Consider the following 27,500-nt stretch of genomic DNA (forward strand, 5'->3'; position numbering starts at 1 on the left):
AACAACAACAACAGCAACAACAACAACAACAAAAACTACTATTACTACTACTACTACTACTACTACTACTACTATTAGGTGACGTATTTTTAATTTTGCTTTATGACCGTAGGACTTTTAAGCTTATATGAAATCTCTCTCTCTCTCTCTCTCTCTCTCTCTCTCTCTCTCTCTCTCTCTCTCTCTCTCTCTCTCTCTCTCTCTCTCTTTCTTTCTCTCTCTCTCTCTCTCTCTCTCTCTAATATATTTTCTGTCAGTTTTTCTCCTTATTCATTTTCCTCATTTACTGGGAATCTTCTTCAAGATACATAAACCTTAATTGTTCTCTCTCTCTCTCTCTCTCTCTCTCTCTCTCTCTCTCCTCTCTCTCTCTCTCTCTCTCTCTCTCTACTCTCTCTCCTCTCTCTCTCTCTCTCTCTCTCTCTTTTTCTTTTTTATTTTCTCCTTCGCGGTTTATTTTATGTCGTATCCAGTTAACTTCTTTCCTCTTGAATTTTTCTTAGCTTTCTGTACGTCTCTCTCTCTCTCTCTCTCTCTCTCTCTCTCTCTCTCTCTCTCTCTCTCTCTCTCTCTCTCTCTCTCAGGTTTCCCTTTTATTACAGTTCATCTTCTTCCCTTCGTCTCTTCCTCTTTCTTCCACTTTATTTCTGTCATTCAATCCTTCTTATCTTCTATTCTTCTTTCATTTGTCTTTTATTTAGTTTTCTCAGTTCTCCTTCCTTGGCGTAACCTCTTGTCATGTCCTTTATTTCCCTCCCAGTTTCTCTTTCCGTTTATCTATCTTTTCTCATCCCTCGCTTTCTCTCGTCTTTCTCTATTCCTATCTTCATCGTCATTTGTCTATTATGGTTTCTTGTGCCTCTCCCTGTCTCCTTCTATCTGCTCATTTATTGCATTCCTTTCCTGATTCTTTATTCTTTGTTATTGTTGTACTTCTCTCATTTATTCTTTATCATTTCTTCCAATATTCGTCTTCTTTGTAATTTGTGTATATTACTTTCTTCGTCTTCTCTCTCTCTCTCTCTCTCTTCCTTTTTTTTTTTTTCTTATTCAGCATTTTCTGTTTTTAACTTTCGTCTGCTCTTCGTTATTGTGTCTTCCTCTTCTCTCCTTCTTTCACTATGCACTCTTTCACTTTCTTACGCGTTGTTCGTTATCCTATACCTCCCTTATTCCTTCCTTTACCCTCTTCCAATACTCACTTTTCCTGTCCATTGCACCTTCGTTATTTCTCTTCCCTCATTCCTCTCTTTCTCTCCTCTTTCTCTCATATCCATCTTTTCATCCTTCCCTACTCTTCTCCGTCTACCCTCCCTACATTCCTGCATTCCTTCCTTTTCTGTACTTTTTTTTATTCTATTTTATCTTCTTCGTTCTTCCCTCTCCTCTCCTCAAATGCCTGTTTTCCTTACTTTCCCCTATTCTGTTTCACTTATCTTTTTTTTCTTCCTCCTATTCCGATACTTTTTTTTTTAACTATCTTATTCTGGTCTATATCTTATTTCTCTTCGTCGTATTTTTCTCTAATTTTCTTCTGGGTTCCTACTTATCAGTCTTTCCCTTTTCTACTCCCCTTCCTCTTTTCCCGTCCTCTCTTACCCATCTCTACTCAGTTCCTTTCTTAACTTCTTCCTTTTTTCACTATCGACACTTCTCACCCATCACTCCCCATCTCTCTTCTTCCTTTTCTCCGATATTCTGCTCTCTTACCTTTCCTTCCTCATCTCCCTTCTTCCCTTCCTCCTTCTTACCATACTCATTTCTTTCCCTTCTTCCTCCATTATCTACTCTCCTTACCCGTCACTATTCTGTCCTTCCATTCCTTCTATCTCTCTCTGTTTTTTACTCTTCCTTGCTTACCTCTCTTCTTCCCTTCCTCCTTCCTACTTTACTCCTCTTATTCCTTCCCTTCTTCTTCCACTATTTACTCTTCTTACCCATCACTACTCACCTCAGAGCTTCCTTTCCTCCTATATATCTCTCTTTCACCCTTCCTTACTCCCCTCTCTCTTCCTGCCCTTCCAGTATCCACCACAGCAACACAGCCAGACCAACCTGCTGCCGCCCCCTCACCCTCACCAAACCACCAATCGGCGGTCACGAGATCCAAGAATCAATCAAGCTTGCACGTTGTAATGAAGTTCTCGCCAGGAAAACCCATCGCAGCCCTCAACCCCATGTAGTGTCTCGCTGGTCTAAGTCTCAATTCCCTCTCTCTCCCTCTGTCGACTCTTCCCTCTCCTCCCCCGTCTCTCTCTCTCACCCTCCCGTCCCTATCACGCTCTCTTTCTCTGCTGTGGTATTTTCTTTGTTGCCTTTTAATTTTATACACTGATGAAAAATGTGAGGGACAGAGAGAGAGAGAGAGAGAGAGAGAGAGAGAGAGAGAGAGAGAGAGAGAGAGAGAGAGAGAGAGAGAGAGAGAGAGAGAGAGAGAGAGCGAGAGAGAGAGAGTTATATTCCTAAATCGTTGTGTATATGTGGGCAGAATGGAAGGCAAAGGGAGGGGTTGGGAAGAAGCAAGGAGTCTTATTAATTATTTGTTGTCATTTTTGGCCTGCGTAGGAGGACTTGCGATTCTTATTGGTGGAAAGCCTTATTGCTGGAAGAGGATTGCTGCTCGGGGATTTTTTAGCGAGTGTTTGTTTCCTACGAGAGGGAAAAAACCATATATCTTACCCCTTTCGTTGCGATACACACCAATTCTGAGCACAAAAGACAATGAATGAATAAAAAAAGAATAGATTTTGGAATTTTTTAGCCAGTACAGTGTTTGGGTGTGGCTGTAGAACAAGGAAAAGGTGTCTCAGAGGTGGTCAGGCATTAGGGAAGCATGTGGGAGATAGCAGAGAAAGGGTTAACAGGAGGAGGAGGAGGAGGAGAACAGGTGATCTGAATAAAAAGTGCATTGTGTTGTCATTTGATGGTTTGATTGTGTATTCTCATTTATTTAAGTATTTTTTTTCATAAGTATGTATCTTTTTTTTCCTCTATTTCTGTATCGTCTGCTTGTCTGTCTGGCTGTATGTTTGTTTCTCTGTTTGTTTGTCTGTCATTTTCATCTGAACAATCAAATAATTAGTCATTCAATAATTTTTTTTTCTCTCTCTCTCTCTCTCTCTCTCTCTCTCTCTCTCTCTCTCTCTCTCTCTCTCTCTCTCTCTCTTTCTCTCTCTCTCTCTCTCTAAGATGACGCTAGAAAATAAGGAAGGCATTGAGCAGTTACCTGTGTGTGTGTGTGTGTGTGTGTGTGTGTGTGTGTGTGTGTGTGTGTGTGTGTGTGTGTGTGTGTGTGGTGTGTGTGTGTGTGTCTCAGTATTTATCCGCTAAACACGAAAAGCTCTTCTCTCACACTCAATAATATCTTTTTTTTGTTTACATTTTTATTGTTCCTGTGTCAATAATGATAAAAACAAAAACATATTTGAGTCTCTAAAAGTCACTGCTCTCTCCTTCACGCGTCCTACTCTCACTCCTTGACCACATGTCTGCTATTTTTCTCTTTCGCCTGCCTCTCTGAATCCCGAGCGCTGACCCCGACACACACCACTCACTCCGGCCGACTTGGACGACTTCTTCCCGACGCTTAGAAGGCTTGGGAAGGATTACACCACGTTGTTTTCATCTCGCCGGCTTATGCATCTGTTTTTTTAGAGGGTGTTTTTATCTTTAGTCTCTGTTTTCATGCTGCTTCCACCTTCCGGGTTTAATTATTCTTATCTTCTTAGGCTCTTGTTGTCTCTGCTTTGTGTATCGTCTCTAAGTCTTTCTTCAGGTTTTCGTCTTTCGTTTTTTTTTTTTATTGTTTTGTGTGTGTATGTTTGTTTATTTTCATTTTTTTTTGTTACTGATTATGTATTGTTGTTTTCTTCTTCACAGCAACAACAGCAGCAGCACCGCCTACCATCGACATTACTATCACCACCGCCTAGAAAGGATGGGTGAAGTAGAGGAGAGGAGACAGAAAGAGGGAAAGATGGGGTGAAAAAGATGGAGTGAAGGATAGTAGGAGAAGAAAGTGTGTGAGCTTTACCGCACTGCTAATTTTTGTTGAGTCTCGTCTCTGTCTCGTCTGAGTCTGTTTCGTCTCCATCACCACCACCAACACTACCACCACCAACAATAACAACAACAACAATTACTACAAGTATTACTAAAATTTCTACAGTACAAAATAACAATAACAACAACAACAATTACTACAAGTATTACTAAAATTTCTACAGTACAAAATAACAATCACCTTCGAGAAATAGAAAAAAAAGTAAATTGATGCTTCTGAAGAGTCACGTGAACGCATGAGAGAGAGAGAGAGAGAGAGAGAGAGAGAAGAGAGAGAGAGAGAGAGAGAGAGAGAGAGAGAGAGAGAGAGAGAGAGAACCTAGGACTCACCTCGGCTCGGTAGTGACACGCGCGGTGACGCAAGTGTTTTCAGAAGCCTTGTAACACGGAAATAATGGATCATGGCGGCGTGGCAGTCACCGGGGAGACGGAAGAACGGTTTTTACAATACCTGATATGGAAAAGCACTCCGCGGCGCTCATACGATTGCTACGTTTTCTTTGACTGCATGACGAGCGCTGCGTCTCCTGAACACACTCAGGCGGGCGCACTGACCTGAGATCGGGGATAAATATTGAATCATACCCGGGACACACCTCGAGGGCAGCAAGGCGGTAATGTGGGAGCCGAGCGATTCATATGAGCTGAAAATGTCGTAAATTTAACGTGAAATGGCGACTGGCATGATTGGTTTCGTGTCCGGGGCGAGTTTCTCTGTCTCCTGAACCATATTCTGAAACACTTCTGCGCCACATCCCGACTACTTTCAAAAGGTTGTACTAATTAAAGTTACACCGGGTTTTTAAAGGTGGTTTTACGGTTCTAGTGACAGGTAAACAAGATCTATATATTATTAACGGGAGAAAGACTCTTGAGAACCCCGGTGGCAGTTGAAAATAGTGATAAGTGAGTAAAACCTTTCAAAATACGGGCTTCTCTCACTCAAAACTCCCCCGTAGCCTCACATTCCGTCCCTGTGTTGCAAAATAGGTGAGTATGAGTTTCTCTCGAGTCCCCGGAGCTTACTTTCATGCGCCACTCAACACGTACTGCACACAAGCTCCAGAGTCACCGGTGATCTTTTTGAAGCTTTTGACTTTTGTGTTTCGGGTTTTGTTTATATTTATTCAGTCTCCCTCTCGGTGCTTCATCTAAAGGCAAAGGGGATTAAATTACGGCTCTCTCCGGGATCCATAAAAAAATCGTCCGCTTGGATTTATTTATATTGGAAAAGTGGGTGGAAGCTACACGCCGGTGAGATACGGCGAACAAAAAAGGAGGGATATTTTGGGTTGTTGACTCTTAACTCTCTCTCTCTCTCTCTCTCTCTCTCTCTCTCTCTCTCTCTCTCTCTCTCTCTCTCTCTCTCTCTCTCTCTCTCGAACGCGACTAAAATTTTGCACAATAGAAATTATAATGATAGTAGTAGTAATAGTAGAAACAGTAGTGAGTAGTAGTAGCAGCTGTAGTACTCACTCTCACTCTCTCTCTCTCTCTCTCTCTCTGCGGTGTATTCTTATTTTTTCAAGCTTTATTAATTTTTGGCGCGTGACGGGGCGGTGCTGTTCATGACGCCGAGTCCATTATGTGGTCGATGGCGCGGCGACGTGCGTGATGGGGCTAATGAGGTCAACTGCACCACCACCACCGCCCACCGCCACCACCATAGCCACCACCACCACCGCCACCCATTGCCCTTCCTGTCCCCTCACAGCCAAGTGCTCTCTTCCGCCATCCTTCATCCTTTATCACAACAAATGCTCTTTCCTTATCTAGCAAATGCAGTTTTATTTTCATTTTTTATTTTTTTTGTTTCTTTTTCATACGTTATATTTCTGCATACCTTAAGTACTTCTCTACTATTGCCTTTGATACTTTTTATTTGTAATTTATCGCTTCAAATAAATCTTTTTTATTTCATAGATTCAGTTTTATTATTTTGTTTATTTAATTTTTCTTTCACAAGTTATGTTCTTCATGCACTTCAAATACTCATCTTTTATTCCCTTTAATGTTCTTTTTTTTTTTTTTTACTTGGATATCCAAATAGTTTTTTTTTTCAACATTTCCTCTAAATGTTTATTTTTTTCTGTACCCTCAAAGCTCTTTACTTAATCCGGTGAATGCCCTTTTTTCCTCCATTCATTTAATCTTTCCTACCTCCAAGCTGCTTCTTTTGTTACATATCTCTAAATACTTTCGTTCTATAACCTACACAAATACCTTTTTTCCTGCATATCAAACGATCTTATCTCGATTCCTTAAGTAATATATTTCTTGGAGCGTTGTCGTGCTAGCATCCTCGAATACTCTCTTTGATAACCGCTTTGGACTCTTTATGGCTTCAATGTCTGCTTTTTTCTGTCCCCTACGCAGTCTTACTTCTCCTTGTTTACAGCTTTCCCTGCCCTGGCTAGCAACGGATCACCCCAGCACACGAATAAACAAACAGACAAACGAGGAGGATTCTTAGCTGTCCTGCGGGGGAGATAAACATCCTCTCTTTCTCTCTCTCTCTCTTGGTAATAACACAATTATGCTTCAGTACCGGTTGTCCTTTCTCTTGCTAAATCGTTATTTTAGGTCCATTTTTATTTTAGATTCGTACTCTTAGCTTTGCAACCTAGAGAAGACTGAATCAACCTCTCTCTCTCTCTCTCTCTCTCTCTCTCTCTCTCTCTCTCTCTCTCTCTCTCTCGTTGTAACCCAAGAACCAAGGAGAAATGAAACACGTAAGAAGAAGAAGGAAGAATGAAAACAAGAGCATGACATTCTCTCTCTCTCTCTCTCTCCCTCTCTCTCTCTCCTCTCTCTCTCCTCCTCTCTCTCTCTCTCTCTCTCTCTCTCTCTCTCGGTAATAACACAATTATGCCTCGCCTCCTGCCCCCAGACAACTGCAGCACCAGCCGGAGTTTATCTACCCTGTGTGTCTCCCGCAGCTCCTCCCGCGGCACTAAGTCACTCTGCATCAACGTAAAATGGAATATATAATTTGCGTGCAACGTTAGGCGGCGATTAATGTACTGCCTTCCTCCGCCACGCCGCGGTTTTGTCTTTCTTGCTTTTTGTACATAAATAGACGCTTACGTACGCACAGAAAAAAAAAAAAAAGGAAAAATGAAATAAATAAACAAGAAAAACTAAAAAAAAACTACATGAGAGAGAGAGAGAGAGAGAGAGAGAGAGAGAGAGAGAGAGAGAGAGAGAGAGAGAGAGAGAGAGAGAGAGAGAGAGAGAGAGAGAGAGAGAGAGAGAGAGAGAGAGAGAGAGAGAGAGAGAGAGAGAGAGAGAGAGAGAGAGAGAGAGAGAGAGAGAGAGAGAGAGAGAGAGAGAGAGAGAGAGAGAGAGAGACTATACACCTGTGCATTTCCATCTGAAACAATGTAGCAATATCGACGAAAGAATACGAAAACCTTGCATTGTACATTATAATACAAAAATAACAATTTCTCTTAACGCCAAGACGATAAGACTCACTTGTAATGAGCAATTTCCTTTCCTTTCTAATACCTGTGCGCTGCGGGGCGGGATTAGAAGTAGAATTAAAATAAGCGACCAATATGTATCTCCGGGTTATTATAAAGTTCGTACAGGTAATCCTCAGGTGTGCACGAGCAGGAATACATGTGAATACTGGCATGGATGTGGATACGGATTATGATTTAGATGGTGATACGAATGCAGATACAGATAAGGCTTCGGATATTATATATACTAATACGCCTATGGTTATGAATACTGATATCGATAGGGATTGAGATGAATACGGATGAATAAGGATAGGAATGGATACGAATACTGATACTAATACTGGTGTTGCGGATACTGATACTGGTGGTGATCCGAATACGGGTAATTTTATACTGACACTGGCGCAGAGACAATATGGCAGTAATGTAGAGCTTTGAGTACAAAAAATATACTACAAAAGATTATAATTTATCTTTTTATAAGTCCAATTAACTGCTGATAAAAAGATTGGGTAAAAGAATTGGAAGTTGCAATGATACGAAGTCAAATTAGTTGTCGAGAAAAAAAAGTTGCAAGGATAAAAAGCCAAATTAGCTTTTGTGAGGATTAAAAAAGGAGAAGAAAGGGGAAGTTCTAATGATACAAATTAGCTGTCAAGAAAAGAAATGAGGAGTTGCAATAATATGAGGTCAAATGATTTAGTCTGGTTGATGTTCCTCTCTTCTGCAGATCACTTGTATGAATCACAGACAAGATACACGTGGATAATATGATAAAGAAAAAAAAAAAAAAATTACAATATCCTAATAAATCTTGAACATTACGAGGCAGAATAAATTAGAAAAAGAAAACCAGTGAATTGTGACTTGCTTTTGTTTTTAGCGAAGGACGGACATTAACTAGAGACCATAAAAATTAAAGAGGAAAAAATGCTCCACTAAACCCATTACTTGAGAACAAAAGAAACGCAATTCCAGAAATGAAAAATGAACTCAAAGAAATCGTGACTTGCTTTTTTTTGTCTTTAGCGACGAACGGAGACTGACTTGAGACTGTAAAGATTAAAGAGAAAAAAAAAAAAAAAACACTCTACAAAAGTACATTAGATAAAAGTAAAAGAAACCGTTCGAAAAATTAAAAAGTCAACTTAAATCCCTTAAATCTACACCTTTCTTTGCACGCTTATAACTCAGAGTCGCCATCCGTCCATCATTCCACGCACCCACAAATATTTCCTCTCCGCCGCTGCCCAGACAACGATTACTAGGGATTATCTCGTTCATTCTTTTATTCCTCAGTCCGTCAGTCAACTTCCAGGTATTTCAAGTTGGCATTGGAATAGCAATCTTAAGCCGTCACTTTCCGTATTGAATTTCCAAGAACACCTGTGATGTGATTTCCTCAATGACAGAAGCGCGAGATAGGAACAAAAGGAGCATTTCTGAGCTTTAGTGAATTCTGTTGCCATTTTTGTGCGAGTTCCGTGAAAATTCCTCGCGTTCGTGTCATTTTCCTTTATGGTTTTATGGTTAATGGCATGAGAAGACGGAAGTAAGGCGTCTTAGCAAATCATAAAGATGAGGTGGAATATCTTCATACGTAAATTATAAGAAATACAGTGCATTACATCTTAGCAAATCATAGACAAGATGAATGTAGATGATGTGATAAGGAAAAAGTGCAATATCTGAACAAATCTTTAACACTGCAAGGTAGAACATCTTAATAGATCATAAGGAAGGTAGTGCATCTTAAAAAAAAATCATAAATAAGGTAGAGCATCTTAGTGAAGCATGGACATTACAAGGAAGATCGTGTTAAAAATTATAATCATTACGAGGTAGAGCAACTCAGCAAATATTAAATAAAGTCAGGACGAACATCTTTACAAATCATAAGCAAGACTAGGTAGAATAGTTTGGTGGATTATAAACCACGCTCTTGAAAAAAAAAAGTTTGTGAGCCTCACTTCCGAGATAAGCAAATAAGTTTACAATGTATAAAAAAGGTCATGAGATAAACGAGTGGTGGCAGTGGTGGTGGTGGTGGTGGTGGTGGTGGTGGTGGTGGTGGTGGACATGACTTTCCAACGATAACAAGGACAGAAAAAAAAAAATCATAAAGAAAAACAAATAAAATATAGCGAAAAGAAAAGTCAAATTTTAAACATAAAAAAAAAGCAAATGAACATCACGAAGTTACGATAAATGAATAAATAAAAGGAACAACAAGGACACCAAACTATCAAAAAACATAAAACAAACAACATAAAACACAAAAAACAAACAAACAAACAAGAGAATAAGAACGAAAACAAACACCCACTGGTTCCATGAGCATCAATGAAAACTAAATCACATAATTTCGCCTTGGAATCAGAAAATACATCGTCTTTCATGTTAAGAATAGCCCAGCCAATCATCTGTGTTGGACTCCTAAAGGGCATGCAAGTAAGGAAATAACTCTGAAGGCGCCCTGATAAGTCTGAGGCTCAACCAATGAAGGTGAAGCGAACTGAAAAGCTGAAGGAATGACGATACTGTAAAAAAAGATGTGATATTGTTTAAGATTGATTTATTTCTCCTTTGCATTTGATTTATTTTGTATTAGAAAAAAATAGTACAAGAATAAATAGTGATGATGAAATAAAGCGGATCCTGATTGCCAGTGAAGAAAGATGTGATATTGTTGAACTGGTTTATTTTCTCCCTTGTGTGTTTTAGAAGAAAATGCCACAATAGTAAGCGATGATGAAATAAAACAGATCAGTATTGCCAATTAAGTGAGATAACCACTGAAAAAAAAAGAGTAACAAAGAGATGATGAAAGGAATGGCGATATTGGAAAGATGCGATACGTTAGAGACTGATTCCTTTTCTCTTTTGTATTCGACTATTTTTGTAATGGGAGAACAAAATATGCCACAATAACAAGTGATGATGAAATAAAGCAGTATTGCCAATTAAGAAAGATAACCAGAGAAGTGAAATAAAAATAACAAAGAGAGATGAAAGGAATTAACTGAGCGCAACACACAACTAACACACAAAACATCACCCCCTTAACACGCAATACTCCTAGAACACAAAATAACATACAGCACAACACAAGTAGGACACAAAACAACACCTCTTAACAAACACAGCACACTACCTACCACTCACACACACACACACACACACACACACACACACACACACACGCGTTGCCCCACAAGAGGAAAAATACGAGTTCGGATTTAATTAAAACTTTACATGAACGTCCGCAAAGGTGAGGAAAATTGAAGGTGGGATGAGGTTCAGGCGATGCAGTGAAATGTGCAAACTTACCACTATCTTCCTCTTCTCTACGTCCCTCCTTCCTTCCTTCCTTCCTTCCCTTCTTCTTTTTCTTCCTTCATTCTTTTCTTCACTTTGCATCTCCTCCCTTTCCTTTCCGTTTTCTGGCTTCCTCCTTTCTTCGTTTTCTTTTCCCATCATTTTCCTTTCTGCTTGTATTCTTTCCTTCCTTCTTGTTCTTCCTCTTCTCTTTCATGTCCCTCCTTCCATCCTTCCTTCTTTCCTTCACTTTGCATCTTCTTTTTTTCCTTTCTTCCTGTTCTCTAACTCCCTCCTTTCTTCGTTTTTCTTTTCTATCATCTTCACGTTTTCATTTCTTTATACATGTTCCCTTCTTCCCTTCTTTCTTGTTCTTTCTTTTAATCCCTTTCTCCTTTCCTCCCTTCTTCCTTTTTTCATTTGCCTTTCTTCTTCCTGTCTTTCCAATCCTTGTATTCTCTACTTTCTTTCTCCGTCTGCACTCCTTCTCATTTTTTCCTTCTTTATCTCCTTCCTGCCTTGTTTTCTTCTTTCGTTCCATTTTTTTCTAATCCTCCTTATTTCCCACTTTTTTTTCAATAACTTTTTACTGTTGTTTTTCTTTATTGTTTACTTATAAATTTGTTTGTCTAAATTTTTATTTTCACATTTTTTTCTTTATTTTCAATTTTTATATTCGTTTGGTTTTACTTCAACTTTTGTCTTCCTATTTTGTCCATCTTGTTTTTTTTTATTTATTTATTCATTTTTTTTTATTTTGTGCATAATTTGTTGATATGTTAATTTAATCGACTTATTAATCATATTGTTTTCTCTTCTCTCGTGCATATGAATTATGTTGATTTATATTCACCCAACTCTTTTTTGTCTCCAGTTCTCATTATCATTATCTTTCTAAACATTCTTTTTGTTTTCTTTTGTCACTTTCTGCTTTCATTTATGCATTTTTTTCTTTTGCTTTTATACTCCACGTATCTGGAATTAAATTATGTAGTCTTCAGTGGTACTATTTACTGAGTCATTAGCTTTTCTTATAGTATTCTCTCTCTCTCTCTCTCTCTCTCTCTCTCTCTCTCTCTCTCTCTCTCTCTCTCTCTCTCTCTCTCTCTCTCTCTCCTATGTTTGAATATCCATACCTATTAATCTATCTATATTTATCTATTATTTTACATATTCATTTATTTATCTACTATCCATTTATGTATACATGTATGTATGTATGTATGTATGTATGTATGTATGTATGTATGTATGTCTATCTGTCTATCTGTCCATCTACGTTCCTTCCTATCTATCTACCTATCCATCTATCTATCTATCTATTTATCTACCCACCTTTCAATCTACCAGTCTATCTATCCATCCATCAATCCATCTAGCCCATCAGACTATCTCCTCCCTTGTAACTTTTTTCTAGTCTCGCCGCGTTTGAGTTCCCCATTCTGGCTTGCTTTTTTATCGCCGCCACTGGGTCTTCAGGTCTATTGGAAGCATCGATCTGGCGCCTACACTACTCTTGTACTTCGCAGCCTGCCTTCCTTCTGCCTCGAGGGTCCGCTGGCTGTTCCTCCTCCACTTCAAACTTTCTCACAATGGTTCCCCGACAATATTTGCTCTCTCTCTCTCTCTCTCTCTCTCTCTCTCTCTCTCTCTCTCTCTCTCTCTCTCTCTCTCTCTCTCTCTCTCTCTCTCTCTCTCTCTCTCTCTGCATTTTTACGCTTTCTTTCGCTTGCTTCCGTGTTTCTGTCCTTGCCATTCACCTTCTGGCTTCTTTTCCTTCGTTTATTCTCCCTTTCATCTGTTTTCTCTTTCTCTTGTTTTATTTTCCATTATCTAACATTTCTATCTCCCTTCTCCTTCTCCGAGTGTGTGTGTGTGTGTGTGTGTGTGTGTGTGTGTGTGTGTGTGTGTGTGTGTGTGTGTGTGTGTGTGTGTGTGTGTGTGTGTGTGTGTGTGTGTGTGTGTGTGTGTGTGTAATATTGTACAATTTTATATAATAATATTTTGCAAAATATTTTCTCGTGGACTGAAATGATATTCTCTACCTAGACACTCTCTCTCTCTCTCTCTCTCTCTCTCTCTCTCTCTCTCTCTCTCTCTCTCTCTCTCTCTCTCTCTCTCTCTCAACCTTTTTGCCTCCTTTTTTTCTTTATATATTTTTGCTCCGTATTTTTCTCACTTTTCGCGTGAATTTTCGCCTCTCTCTCTCTCTCTCTCTCTCTCTCTCTCTCTCTCTCTCTCTCTCTCTCTCTCTCTCTCTCTCTCTCTCTCTCCCTTACGTGTCCCCAATCCGCGCCCCCACGCCAACACAAATGCTTACACAATCCTCTTTGTGGCCGCGGGGGAATCTACGGATCACCAATAAATGAAACTAAAAATATCCGAGGAATTCCACCAGCGACAAACACTGAATTCCGTTAACGATGTGTGGGAGGCGGACCTTCAAAGCTACTGAAGGCCCTTTTGTGGAATCTCTGCCATCGTCTTCCAGATATAACATGATACTCTGTTCTTCCTTATTACGAGGAGAAATAGTTCAGGTGATTTCTGGCCTATTTTTGGGTTTTGTCGTGGTTGAAAGTGTTATTTTCTTAGTGGAATATGTAGAGTTATTTTTGGTTGTCTTCTTTATTCTTGTGGTTTTTAATCCCTCGTTCTTTTTTTTATTTTTTTATTTTTAACTTTTTTTCTTTTTGCACAACTTATTTCTCTTTACATTTTTATGGTTCTTTTTCTTCAGGTCGTATTTTTTTTTCATACTCTTTCATTTTCTTGTTTATTTTTTTTTTGCCTTTTATTTAACACTTTAAGCTTTCCATTTTGTTAGATGCACTTTTCTTCATATTTGATACTACTTAAATCTCTCTCTCTCTCTCTCTCTCTCTCTCTCTCTCTCTCTCTCTCTCTTTAGTTCTCTTCATATTTGAAACTCTTAACCACTCCTTTTTTTTTTACATCATCTATTCTCCATATATGCTAATTCTTACCATTCTCCCACTCTCCCTCTTTTAATCTTTTCTTATGTTTTTCTATAATATTCCCTTTTTCGTCTTCTCTTTTCACATTATTTTCTTTTATCAACTCTCTTTCCTTCCTGCACTATATCTATCATAATATTCTTTCTTTTCTATCTCATTCCACTTTCAATTTAATTTTTATGGCTTCTTTTCTCTGTTCACATTTTTTTTTTTAACTCTCTGTAACCTTTACTTCTTGCTATCATATTCCTCTTCTTTCTTTTTCATCTCATTTGATTTTTATAGCTCCTTTTCTCTGTTCATATTCCTGTCTCTTTTATTAATAATCTCTATAACCTTTCCTTCTTGCCATTTTTTTTTTTTATGAACTCTCTCTTTAAACTTCTTCCTGCTATCTATCTATCATATTCTTTTCTTAACTCTCTTACCGCTATCTATCATACTCCCCGTCTCCCTCGCCGCCCCTCCAGCACAGCCCCGCCCCAGAAGTCCTCCCCAAGTTAATCCTTCACCCCGACACAAAACAAACACCTCATTTATCCAAGACTTCTGCGGCTGACGGCTTGGCTTCCCGTCCAAACACTTCTCCTCCTTCCATTTACCCCCTTCCTCCCTCTCCCTCTCCTTCCCTCTCTCTGATAACGGCGCATCTTCCTCTTCTCTCGCATCTCCTCGCATCTCCTCCTAGTCCTGTCTCACCTGCCATAATCTCTCCTGCCTCCGTCTCTCCCAGGTTTCTCTTCCTTGGTCCCTCCCTCGCTCTTTCTCTCCTGCCCCGCGCGGCGCCACACACCGGCTGAGCATCTTAATGGAGATCTCGTGGGCCTTTCTTGACCAGGACACTTGAGGCAGGCGCTTTTCTACCTTCAGGCGGCCTCTTCCCTCTTGACTCTAACCTCTCTTTCCTTCTGGGCTCCTCTCTCTCTCTCTCTCTCTCTCTCTCTCTCTCTCTCTCTCTCTCTCTCTCTCTCTGTTTCTTCGTACTTTAGTATCTCGTTGTTGTTGTTGTTGTTGTTGTTGTTGTTGTTGTTGTTGTTGTTGTTGTTTTTCTTGTTCGTCATCGTCATTTTTACCTTCTCTCTATTTTTCTTTCTTCTTCTTCTTCACTTTTTTCCTCTTCTTCTTTTCCTTCTTCCTTCCTCCTCCTCTCTCTCCTGCTCCTCTGACCTTCTCATCCTTCTATCCCCACCCTCCTCCTCCTCCTTCTCCTCCTCCTCCTCCTCGTCTTCCACCTTCTCACCTTTTGGCTTTCCTTTCCTCCTCCTCCTCCTACATTCTTAACCTTTGCACCTTTCCTTCCTCTTCCTCCTCCGGTTTCTTATCCTTATGCACTTCCTTCGAAAACTACTCTCTCTCTCTCTCTCTCTCTCTCTCTCTCTCTCTCTCTCTCTCTCTCTCTCTCTCTCTCTCTCTCTCTCTCATGGCATATCGATTTTCTGCACTTTCACTGTTTCAATATCCTTTCAGACTTCCTTTTTCTTCGCTCGTTCTTCCTTGAAAAAGCTTCGCCTTTATCCATTTCTCTTCTAAGCTTTCTCCGGGAGTAGCATTGCTTTCCATTTCACATCGGCGGCCTTGAGTGTTGCAGCTGAAAAACACGGATGAAAGGAACACACACACACACACACACACACACACACACACACACACACACACACACACACACACACACACATACACACACGACTTGTACCGCAATAGAATATAACAGAGACGAGAAGAAGATGGTTCAGGCAAACACACACACACACACACACACACACACACACACACACACACACACACACACACACACACGATGACTGCCACAATGGAATAAAAGAGAGGCGAGAAGACGATGCGCATACACACACACACACACACACACACACACACACACACACACACACACACACACACACACACACACACACACACACACACACACACACACACACACACACACACACAGAGGACTGGCACAATGGAATAGAAAAGTGGCAAGAAAGAGAATGTCCAAACATACACACACACACATACACACACACACACACACACACACACACACACACACACACACACACACGGCAACAACAACACAACGAAAATGATGAAAAAAAAAGTACTGCGGAAGAAAACACATGTTGGTTTCCAGGTGTACCGCGAAGTAATTGGATGAGTGACACCTGTCCTGTTTACCTGAGTGGCGGCAGTGTCTCCACCTGGAGTGGCTCATTCTCTCCTCGTGTTTGTAAGGCAATCACGGCCACGCGCAGATAGCAAATTGATAAGGAGTCGCTCGCTCATCACTGTGAACGATGAGAGAGAGAGAGAGAGAGAGAGAGAGAGAGAGAGAGAGAGAGAGAGAGAGAGAGAGAGAGAGAGAGAGAGAGAGAGAGAGAGAGAGAGAGAGAGAGAGAGACAACCCAGCATTTGAAGGAAAAAGGACATTTTCGTTTATCTCACGCTGACCTTTCCCTCCTCCACCCTTTCCTCCCTCTCACCTTCCGTCCTCTCTCCATCCCTCCATCCCTCCACCCTTCCATCCTTTCCTCCTTCTCTCAGACGCATCGTGGAGGTGAAAATTAAAAAATTCATCGCGACCACTATTGAAAATTTCACAAGGTTGAGGCGGCCGAGGGAAGGAGGAGGGAAGGGCACGTGCGGAACGTTATCACGCACGTCTTGTTTCATTCACGTCTTCTTCTCTGACGAGGGATACTGAAGAGGGGGGCCAGGGGACAGGGAGGGGGCGGGGACGAGGAACACTGGAGGGGGAGGAGGGGGGACGTGAGTTTGTCAGACCATCACCTTGACAAAAAAAGAAAGAAAAAAAGAGAGAGAGAAAAAAAAAGGTCATATGCGTAAGAAAAAATGGAACATCCTTCATTAAATATGCGTCTTGGGAGCGCAAAGGAACACAAAGGAAGGTCAAGCAGTAACAGCAGATCTGTAGCCTCCTGCTAGTCTGTGATAAGGTACCATCTAATCTGAAATACTAATAAGAGATGTCAGGTAATAATAGCGAAGACGGAGGGAGGAAGAAGAGAAACAGAAGGAGGAGGAAGAGGAGGAGGAGGAGGAGGAGGAGGAGGAGGAGGAGGAGGAGGAGGAGGAGGAGGAGGAGGAGGAGGAGGAGGAGGAGGAGGAGGAGGAGGAAGAAGAGGAGGAAGACAAGAAAGTTACGCAATGAGATGAATGTGGGACAAAAAGTTACTATAAAAGGTGTGTGTGTGTGTGTGTGTGTGCGCGCCCCCGTGCCGCTACACTAACGAAGAGAGACACGTAGGGGTTGCCAGAACACGGAGGAAGGAGCAGGGGAGTGGCGAAGGAAAGGAAGAAGAAGCAGGGATAAAAACACACACACACACACACACACACACACACACACACACACACACACACACACACACACACACACACACACACACACACACACACACACACACACACACACACACACACACACACACACACACACAACCGGATGAGGGAAGGAAGGAAGGAAAAGGGGATGCGATAAGAGTGATTGGGAGGAAGAGACTGCACGAAAAAGGGGAAAGGAAGCCATAGAAAACACGAGAGAGAGAGAAAGAGAGAATGAAAATACAAGAAGAGACTGAGGGAAATAAGAAGTGGCTTATAGGGTGAGGAGGCGAGATGGTGAGAGAGAGAGAAAGAGAGGGAGAAGTGGGCGAGGCGTGAGGAAGAGTCCCTTGCCGGCAATCCCCTGGTGTGTTGGTTACTCTGAAGGGAAATGGATGTGTCAGAGGAACCTTTCACTGATTAATCCTCGTCCGAAGCAACATACATCTCCTTCTTCCTTCCGGAGTGAGAGGTTGTATGGCAGAGGAGGAGGAGGAGGAGGAGGAGGAGGATGGGGAGAAGAAAGATGAGGGTCTTGAGGAGATAGAAGACGAGGAACTGCAGCCGAAAATAAGCTGAAAATGTACAAAGACGAGGAGGAAGAGGAGGAGGAGGAGGAGGAGGATAGAGAAAGAGGAGGAGAAAGCAGAGGAGAAAGAAGAAGAGGAGGTGGACGAGGAAACATGTAAACTAGTGACAAAATGTATGTAAATATTTTGTGTAAGTCACCGCTTTTTATGCATGAGGGAGGGAAAGGAAGCGATGCATTTCCGTGTGCCTTCCTTGATCATGCATTCAGGACCTTGGGGTGAGAGAGAGAGAGAGAGAGAGAGAGAGAGAGAGAGAGAGAGAGAGAGAGAGAGAGAGAGAGAGAGAGAGAGAGAGAGAGAGAGAGAGAGAGAGAGAGAGAGAGAGAGAGAGAGAGAGAGAGAGAGAGAGAGAGAGAGAGAGAGAGAGAGAGAGAGAGCTATGTACAGGCCCCGATCAGCCCATATGAGCGTCTTAACGAGCTATAGTAAGCCTTGTTATGGGCACAATTGGAGGGATTCTTAGGGCTTACGGGGCAGGATTGGGCAGTTAATTAGCATATCTTTCATCCTTCCCCCGCGGCCGAGAGACAAGGGTGCTTCGTCTCGTCTGAGGGAAAATCACAAGTTTATCCCTCGATTTGTGTGATGTATCAAACAATCTTGCGCTCTTATGAGTCTCTTTTCGTGCCATTACATCTGCTCCCCTTAACCTTTGCTTCCTCCTCTCCTCCCTTTTCTTCTTCTTACTCTTCTCCTTGTTTCTCTCTCTTCTCTTACTCGTTCTTGTTCTCGTTCTTGCCGTTGTTCTCCTTTTCTTCTACTTCTTGTTATTATCTTTTTGTTCCTCTTCCCTTTTGTCTTATCATTTTTCATTTCTTCTGTTTTTTGTTGTTATTGTTGTTGTTGTTGTTGTTGTTGAAGCCACTTTTTTTCCTCTTCTTCTTCATCGTCTTTCTCTTCCTGGCCTTTTCTTTCTCGCTTTCATCCTCCTCTGCTTTTATTTTGTGTAAATATTCTGGTTCCTTACTCTCTCTCTCTCTCTCTCTCTCTCTCTCTCTCTCTCTCTCTCTCTCTCTCTCTTGGCCGTCACTCACAATACCCTTCACTCTCCCGCCAGACTAACTCAATTGTCTGTCCCCGGAAGACATGTTTTTTTTCTACTGTTTTGTGTTACTCAACTAATTAGGTTTTTATGGATATAAATGTATTATGATAACTATTCTCCTATTTTTCATATTTTCCTCCTTGTTGTTTGGGGAAATGTCTTAAGAATCCATTATTTTTCCCGCCACTGTTCCGCCAAGGCTATTAGTTTTAATGGAATCTCTGACGGGAAAAATGCAGGGAAAGTAGTTTTTTGTCTTATTTTTCACTGTCACGTACTTGTTTGTGGTGCGTGGGGCGCTTATGTAAGGAGGAGAGGATAAGGCAGTGATGAGAGACCTGCTGAGACGAACCCTAGAGTGAGCAGATTCTTACGTAGGGAGAGAGTAACAAGTTGGAGTGCGGGAGTGTGTCATTTGGTTCAAGAAGCTCTGAGAGTGTGAAATTTGAGTCGCAAGGAAGAGAGGGTAAGGTGGAGACGAGTCATTCGTTGAGGTGAACGATAACTTCAGCGAACACTAACCTGAAGAGAGTAGCAGGTACAAGAGTGAGAGTGTGATATTTGTTTTAAAAGCTTCCGCAAATATATCATGTTATCCAGTTTGGCAAAGGCGTCACTGGAAAGGTTCAGCGAATGTGACTCTCTACTAGTGTGTTCTTCTGAGGTGGTGACTGCAAAGGTGAAGATTTTCTCAGTATGGCATTTTCACTAGGAAGATGAGGCTTTATTATGACTCTTTACTCTTAGGGTTGGCAAAAAGTAATTTGAAAAAAGAAGAAAACAATTGCAATTCATTCAAAGACTGAGTGAAAGTGTTCCAGCTGAATAAGAAAAATCAAAAGAATGGAGGTGAAGAGCTGGAAATTGTGACGTTTTACTGTTAGCTTTTAAAAAGGAGGAATCACTGAAAACCCTACAAAAACAGCAGCGACTCGTTCACGTGTCTTGTATGTGATAATTACTGAGCAGAGAAGAGAACACGTTGAGAAACTCCCGGGAGAGGCAGCCCTAATTACATCACCTGAAGATAACTGCATTTCGCTGTCATTAATGAGAGTAATTGTTTACCACCTTCTTGCGAGGAGAGTGTTTCTGGAGCGAAATATGAGTGACTGTCTGTCTTCAGTCTGTCTCTCCGTCTGTCTGTCTATTTGTTCGTCAATCTATCGGAGGAAAAATCAAGAGGGCAATATATATTTTTTTATTCTTTTCGAGCCTCTCTCTCTCTCTCTCTCTCTCTCTCTCTCTCTCTCTCTCTCTCTCTCTCTGTCCGTCCCTGTGTGTCTACCTGTCTCCCTGTCCTTGTCAGTCAGTCAGCTGGAAAATCTCTAACACAACATTTTCTCTCCTCTTTACTTTTTCCCGCGTTCTTTCCTTCGTCTTTTTAAAGTTTGGCTGTGTTTCCCTTTCCTTTGACTTTATTTTCCCACGCCTTCACCCGCTGCTCGCCATACGCCGCCTCAGAGCAAACATGTTTTTCCCCCGCAGGTGTCAGTGAAGTTCTAATTAGTACTTGTAAAAACACTCACCGCGACACACCTGGATACTTCCGGGAAACTAATTACATACAACCATTTTGTTTCTCTGTTAACTTTTTACTTTTGCTCTCACCCCTTCACCTTTTCCACCCACGCAGAAACTAGCATTTACTCTCTCTCTCTCTCTCTCTCTGCTTTGATTTCTATTTTCCTCGAATCCTAGTTTCTACAATCCTTTCTTCACCTTCTTTCATTCCTATCAGTATTATTAATCATTCTCTAATACCTCCCGTCTTTATTCCTCATTCTTCATTACCATATCTTAATAGTGGTGAGTCATTAGGGAGTTTTAAAAGGTTAGAAAAATTTATGGAAGATGAAGATAAGTGGAAATAGGTTTTACGTGTACATACAACCTAACAGGAATGAGAGAGAAAGTAGCTGGAATTTGTCACCTCGCGGGCCTTGTGTGTGTGTGTATGTGTGTGTGTGTATGTGTGGAAAGAAAATATCAATCTGCTTGTCTATCTATCTGTCTGTCTGTCTCTGTGTCTCTCTGTGTCTCTCTGTGTCTCTCTCTGTCTCTCTCTCTCTCTCTCTCTCTCTCTCCCGTCCCTGCCGTCCCTCAGATATCCATCCATCATCCATCGCAGAACAGAATTTAAAGTTGGAACGTACCGCAGGAAATAGAAAACATGCAGTCGGGTTTAATCACACTCACAATAGCGGCGTGGCGGGGCGGGTATCAATCATGGCTAAGTTCTATTCCCCGTAGCCCAAAGGGAATTTGCAATCAGACCTTTTGAACGGGATTTCCATTTACAGCATAATTTGTTTGCTAGGAGCGTGATGAATGTATTAAATAAATGTATGTACACGTGTGTTACATTTTATGAGAGAGAGAGAGAGAGAGAGAGAGAGAGAGAGAGAGAGAGAGAGAGAGAGAGAGAGAGAGAGAGAGAGAGAGAGAGAGAGAGAGAGAGAGAGAGAGAGAGAGAGAGAGAGAGCAAATCCCAGGAGTCTGTAGGCGAATATTAGTACATAAAATGAAAGCAAACGTTGTACATGATATAAAATTAACATGTTGTGAGTACGTGTGTAAGTGAGTGAGTGTGTGTGTGTGTGTGTGTGTGTGTGTGTGTGTGTGTGTGTGTGTGTGTGTGTGTGTGTGTGTGTGTGTGTGTGTGTGTGTGTGTGTGTAGAAGCAGGCTGGGGAGGAGCTCTGGAACACAATGTAGGTTTCTCTGTTCTGTCTGTCTGTCTGTCTGTCTGTAAGTATGTTTATCTGTAAGTATATCTGTGCGCATGGAAACAGGCTGGAGAACATCTTGAAACAACATAGGTTCCTCTCTCTCTCTCTCTCTCTCTCTCTCTCTCTCTCTCTCTCTCTCTCTCTCTCTCTCTCTCTCTCTCTCTCTCTCTCTCTCTTTCTCCAACACCTTCATTAACGCTGATTTCCTCACTCGTTCCTTCTTCCCTCCCTCACTCAATCGCTATTTGCAGTGTAAAACTCTTTAATCATCACTTAATTTCTTATTTTTCCTCTGTACTTTCCCGGTGATTACCTCGTCACTTGAAGCCTCAGTGAACGCAGCAGGTGCTAACTGACACACCACACAGACACACAGGTGAGGAGGTAACACGCAGAGACACAGACACATAATACACATGATACGTATTTCATGCCTCACACAGTCACCCCAAGTGCATCCATGCATATCCCTGCAAATGTGTGTGTGTGTGTATGCATGTGACCTAACCTAACTTAACCTAACCTAACCTAACCTAACCTAACCTAACCTAACTTAACCTAACCTAACCTAACCTAACATAACCTAACCTAACCTAACTAACCTAACCTAACCTAATCCGAGACACAGACATAATACATACTCGTATTTCATACACTACCCTGAGTCAACCCAAGTGCATTAATATATATCCCTTCCTGTATGTGTGTGTGTGTGTGTATGTGTGTGTGTGTGTGTGTGCTTGTGCGTGCTTATGCGTTCGCGTGTAACAATGCACGCTACATCCAGAATCAAGGTACATGAAGCAGGTAGCATAACGGAAGCTCTCGAGGCAAGACAGAGAGCCACTTAGCGCCTGCCAAAGTCAGCCCGTGCCTCCTGACTTGATAAGCGCAGAGGATCAGGGGGAAGGAACTAAGCATGCTGGCTGAACAAGGGATGACGAGGGAAAGGATACCGCTGTTTCTTCCAGTTTTATTTACTGCACGAGGCGAGGAGACGAGAGAAGGAAGAAGTGGAATACAAACAAGAGGAAGGACAAGTGGAAGGAAAAGGGAAAGGAAAGGAAAGGAATGGATAGGAAATGAGGGGAAGGACGAAGAGGAGTGAGGGAAGACTTAGAATAGAAACAAGAAAACTGGAAGGAAAGGAGATGAGAGGAAAGAGAGGAAGGAGATGGAATAAAAACAAGAAGGAAGGGGAGGAAGGAAAGGAGAGAAGGATAAGGGAATGGAGAGTAGAGAGGGAAGAGGTGAAATACAAATAAAAGAAAAAGAAAGGAAAGGAAAAGGAAGGGAAAGGAAAATAGAGGAGGATATTGGAGGGAAAGGAAGAAGAGAGGTAAGGTGAGGTGAAATATTATAAAAAGGAAAGAAGGGAAAGGAGAAATAGGGAGGAGAGGAAAGGAAATAAAATGAGAGGAAAGAGAAGGCAAAGAAAGGAGAAAAGAGGTGAAGTGAGGTAAGGAGAGGAGAACAGAGGAAGGGGAAGGAGAGGAAAAGAGAAGATAAGATAAGAGAAGAGAGGAGAGGAGGGGAGAGGAGAAATGAGGTGACATGAGGAGAGAGGGGAGTAAAGGAGAGCAGGAGAAAGCGAAAGACAAATAAGAGGAAAACTGGAAAGTGGACAAGAAAGCTGCAAAAATAGAAAGCAAAAATAGATGAGAGACAACGGAAGATAAAAAGAGGAAACAAAACACAAGAAGAAGGAGAGGAAAAAAAACTGCGCTGAGTGAATGAGAGAGAGAGAGAGAGAGAGAGAGAGAGAGAGAGAGAGAGAGAGAGAGAGAGAGAGAGAGAGAGAGAGAGAGAGAGAGAGAGAGAGAGAGAGCGCACTGTGTCCCTTCCTGTCTCTCACATCGTAACCTTGTATTATATCCAGGTAATTAAGTTATTTTATCTCCACCTTTTGTCCTTGAATTATTGATGAGTATTTTGATGACGCCTGACACTTTGCTTAGCTTTTACGTCTGCTGTCCTGGGTGAGAAAAGGGAAGGAAGTACTAGGAAAACCGATAAATGGAAGAAAGAATGAGGAAAATAGATGGTTATGTGTTATTACATATTTGTAAGAAGGATTAAGAGGATAATTTAGAAATGAGGATGAATATGAATAGACTGGCCAGGCAGGAGGGAGGGAGGAACACCAAGGAGAAGGTTTATGGGTGCACTGAAGGCTGAAGGAAGACGAGAGGGAGTAACAGAAGAAGCAGAAGACGTAAAGTGGACACGAGTATTACGCTGTGGTAACTTCTAACAACAGGAGACGAGATGTTAAAGTTATGATGAAGATACAAAGAAAACGCAAAGTGGAAGATAAGTAGTGATGTGATGTGATGAATTAAAGTAACGAAGAAATATATGTGGCTCATGATTGTGTTTAAAAATGTACGGAAGATGAAATAGAAAAAAATAAATAAATAGAAAAATAAATAAAATGATAAATAAAATAAAAGAAATGAAAAAAACTCAATGCAAGAAAAAAATAGAGATACGAAAAATTAAGAAAATTATAAGAATGAAAAAAAAAAAAAAAACTGATGGCTGTGCAGTTCATGAAGTAAAAATATTGACACAAAAGAAAACGAAAAATAACATTACTCCCAGGTACATAGGCGTCCACACACACACACACACACACACACACACACACACACACACACACACACAACGATCACCATACCAAGCCGTGACTCGCCGTCCTAATTTCAAGGTCTCCCCGTCAGTGGTCGCCAATAACGGCTCCCCCTCGGCGTCCTCAGGAGCTGCTGGCCAACACAATACAAGGCAGCCAGACTTCAATTTCCCGGTGAAAGCAGTGAATCAGTTTCCCATCAGTTTTCATGCAAACTCTATTCTCTCAGTAAAATCCTTTCAGCGACTCTAGTTGAGGACGAGTGTGTGTGTGTGTGTGTGTGTGTGTGTGTGGATCTCATGTCAGCAAACAAGTAAGATTCCTCCTTCCTCGCCAGACAAGTTTTGGCGACGTAAGGCAGATTATGAAGTTTAGAAATACAGCTTTAATCTCTTGAGTGCAATGTGTTTTTCATCAAAATACATATCGTGTGGCCGCTGTCTTGAAGGGAATAGATCTATTGGATTGGCAGTGGTAGCCATGCCTCTATTGCGGTGGTGTGTCTCTGCTGTCAGGCGCACCAACCTTTCTGACCTCTGCAGTTACTTATAGTCAGGAATACCAACACTTTCTAAGCTGTACATTTAACTGATGCCGTTTCTAAATATGGTGTGTATGTAAGAGTTTCCACTAGACCGTCTTATCTTTCTTTTACTTAAGTACTTTATTTATTTATTTCATTTATTCATTTATTTAACTATCCATTCATTTATTGATGCTGGGCGACTGATCGATCTAAGGCCCCACAGCAAAAGACACATATGAGAATATATAAAAAAAAAAAAAAAAAAAAAAAAAAAAATATATATATATATATATATATATATATATAAAAAAAAAAAAAAAAAAAAAAAAAAAAAAAAAAAAAAAAAAAAAAAAAAAAAAAAAAAATATATATATATATATATATATATATATATATATATATATATATATATATATATATATATAGAGAGAGAGAGAGAGAGAGAGAGAGAGAGAGAGAGAGAGAGAGAGAGAGAGAGAGAGAGAGAGAGAGAGAGAGAGAGAGAGAATCATATCCTATCACAAGCAGAACGAAAACTCAAAACGTAATTTCAATATATTCTTTTAAAAATATCGTCCGTGTTGAATAACTTACTTGATGTTTATCCATTTCATTTTCCATCAGCTCGTCTCTAAATAACATTTTGCGAAACATTTCTACGTGCGCGGATTGAAATGACACTCTCCCCCTATCAAATATATATATATATATTTTAATCTCTCTCTCTCTCTCTCTCTCTCTCTCTCTCTCTCTCTCTCTCTCTCTCTCCGTTAGCTTCTCTTTTTACCTCATTTCTATTTCTATTTCATTTCTAAACTCTCTTCCTCCTCCTCTTCCTCCTTCGTCAGGTAATTTTCCTACGCGACACTTTTCCCCACAATTTGTCTTCTTCCTTCTTTGGTTCCTTTACCTATTTTTTCATCTTTCTTATTTCAATTCCATCCTATTTTCCACGCTATTTCTCCCCAACCATTCCATTTCTCCCAGCTTATTTTTCTATCCGTGTTTTACTCTCTCTCTCTCTCTCTCTCTCTCTCTCTCTCTCTCTCTCTCTCTCTCTCTCTCTCTCTCTCTCTGTCTCCCTCTGAAAACTAAGGTTCCCTCTCCCATTTTCCTCCCTCCTCTCCGTCCATTTTTCTCTCTTTCACTTTTCTCTGTGTGTCCTCTCTCTTATTTTTTCGTCCATCCCTTCCTCCCTTCCTTCCTTCCTTCCTCCCTCCCCTCCTCTTCCCCCTGCTCCTCCTGCTCCTCCTCTTCCTCTTCTCTGTTTTCCTTTGTTGTTCCAAGTGTTTTATTTTCTTTGTCGTGGTGACTGTGAGACTATGGGGCATCTCTCTCTCTCTCTCTCTCTCTCTCTCTCTCTCTCTCTCTCTCTCTCTCTCTCTGCTATTTGTATTCCTCTTTTTAGCCGCATTGGATTGAGAGAGGAAGGAACCATTTAAATCTCCGCTCTCTCTCTCTCTCTCTCTCTCTCTCTCTCTCTCTCTCTCTCTCTCTCTCTCTCTCTCTCTCTCTCTCTCTCTCTCTCTCTCTCTCTCTCTCTCTCTCTCTCTCTCTCTCTCTCTCTCTCTCTCTCTCTCTCTCTCTCTCTCTCTCTCTCTCTCTCTCTCTCTCTCTCTCTCTCTCTCTCTCTCCCTGTGTGTGTGTGTGTGTGTGTGTGTGTGCCAGAGACCCATACGGGAAAGAAGAGGATGTTTATTTCCGCTGGGAATTAAGAAGGAAATGCTTGTGATGCCATGTGAACGCCGAGAGAGAGAGAGAGAGAGAGAGAGAGAGAGAGAGAGAGAGAGAGAGAGAGAGAGAGAGAGAGAGAGAGAGAGAGAGAGAGAGAGAGAGAGAGAGAGAGAGAGAGAGACTTCCCCCAAAAAAGAGCATATAAGCAATTCGTGAATCAAATCAAGGGTAACGTAGCCAACAAACTACTGACACATTAACCCACACGTAGGTAAACACAGCCAAACACACACACACACACACACACACACACACACACACACACACAGATCACCCTTAATGAGCCATTGTCGTAACTCAAGCAGGCGATCATTTGCGCTCGAAATTGCCTTCTCATGGCGAGGTTCTGCCGCGGACAAAGTTATGCTTATTGAGTTTTAATGCTGCCTATGTGGTGGCGGCGCTGTGGCTCTCACCTTGCCTGCCATCTGCCATCTGCGACTCATATCCCCCGCCGTCCCCACCTGCAGCCGCCGCCCGTGCCGCTGCCGCCGCTACCACCTGTTCCTATGAGTCTCTGTTACCTGCCGCACGCCGCCACCTGTCATTGCCACCTGCAGCCTCGCCACCACCTGTGTCCCGTAGCCTCCCGCACCTGCGCCGCCTCCTCAACCCCGCCACTTCTCAGCGCCATGCAAAAATGTGTCACCTGCTTGACCGAAGTGATGTAAGGTTTCCACTTCTTGTTTTCCTCAACTCCTACTTTGTTTTCCGTCTTTTTCCTTCATGTTTCTCTCACCATTTTTTTTTTTGGTTTCCTTCACCTTCAACTTTGTTTATCTTTTTTCCTTCTATTTCCTTCCTTTCCTGCTTCTTTCCTGTGTTTTTTTTTCAATATCTTCTTTCTCTCCTGGCTCCCTCCTTCCTTCTTTCAATTAGAGCCTGTCACATCTATCCTGTCCTTCCTTCTTCCCCGTCCTTGCATTCTTTACTTCTCTCTCCCTATCTTCTTCCTCTCCTCACTCCCTCCTTCTTTCCTTCTTTCCTTCAATTAGTGCCTCCTACATCTCCCATCTTATTCTTACTTCTCTTGATTTCTACCTTACACTCTCCTAAATAATTACTTTCCC

At 41.5% G+C, this 27,500-nt stretch overlaps 2 protein-coding genes across 8 annotated transcripts in view; both read right to left on the reverse strand.

Moving 5' to 3' along the window:
- The window catches only part of LOC135112046 (uncharacterized), a 241,685-nt gene that overhangs the window by 12,502 nt on the left and 201,683 nt on the right, over nt 1-27,500 (reverse strand). The gene's annotated exons all lie outside the window — the stretch shown is intronic.
- Nucleotides 14,634-27,500, reverse strand: part of LOC135112437 (zinc finger CCCH domain-containing protein 13-like) — an 89,600-nt gene continuing 76,733 nt past the window's right edge. Inside the window, 5 exon segments of the mRNA XM_064026899.1 lie at nt 14,634-14,811; nt 14,902-14,954; nt 18,539-18,578; nt 18,629-18,681; nt 19,331-19,479. Coding sequence (XP_063882969.1) covers nt 14,634-14,811; nt 14,902-14,954; nt 18,539-18,578; nt 18,629-18,681; nt 19,331-19,479 — 473 coding nt within the window.

The sequence above is a fragment of the Scylla paramamosain genome, chromosome 23, assembly GCF_035594125.1.
Source record: "Scylla paramamosain isolate STU-SP2022 chromosome 23, ASM3559412v1, whole genome shotgun sequence".
Classification (NCBI taxonomy): domain Eukaryota; kingdom Metazoa; phylum Arthropoda; class Malacostraca; order Decapoda; family Portunidae; genus Scylla; species Scylla paramamosain.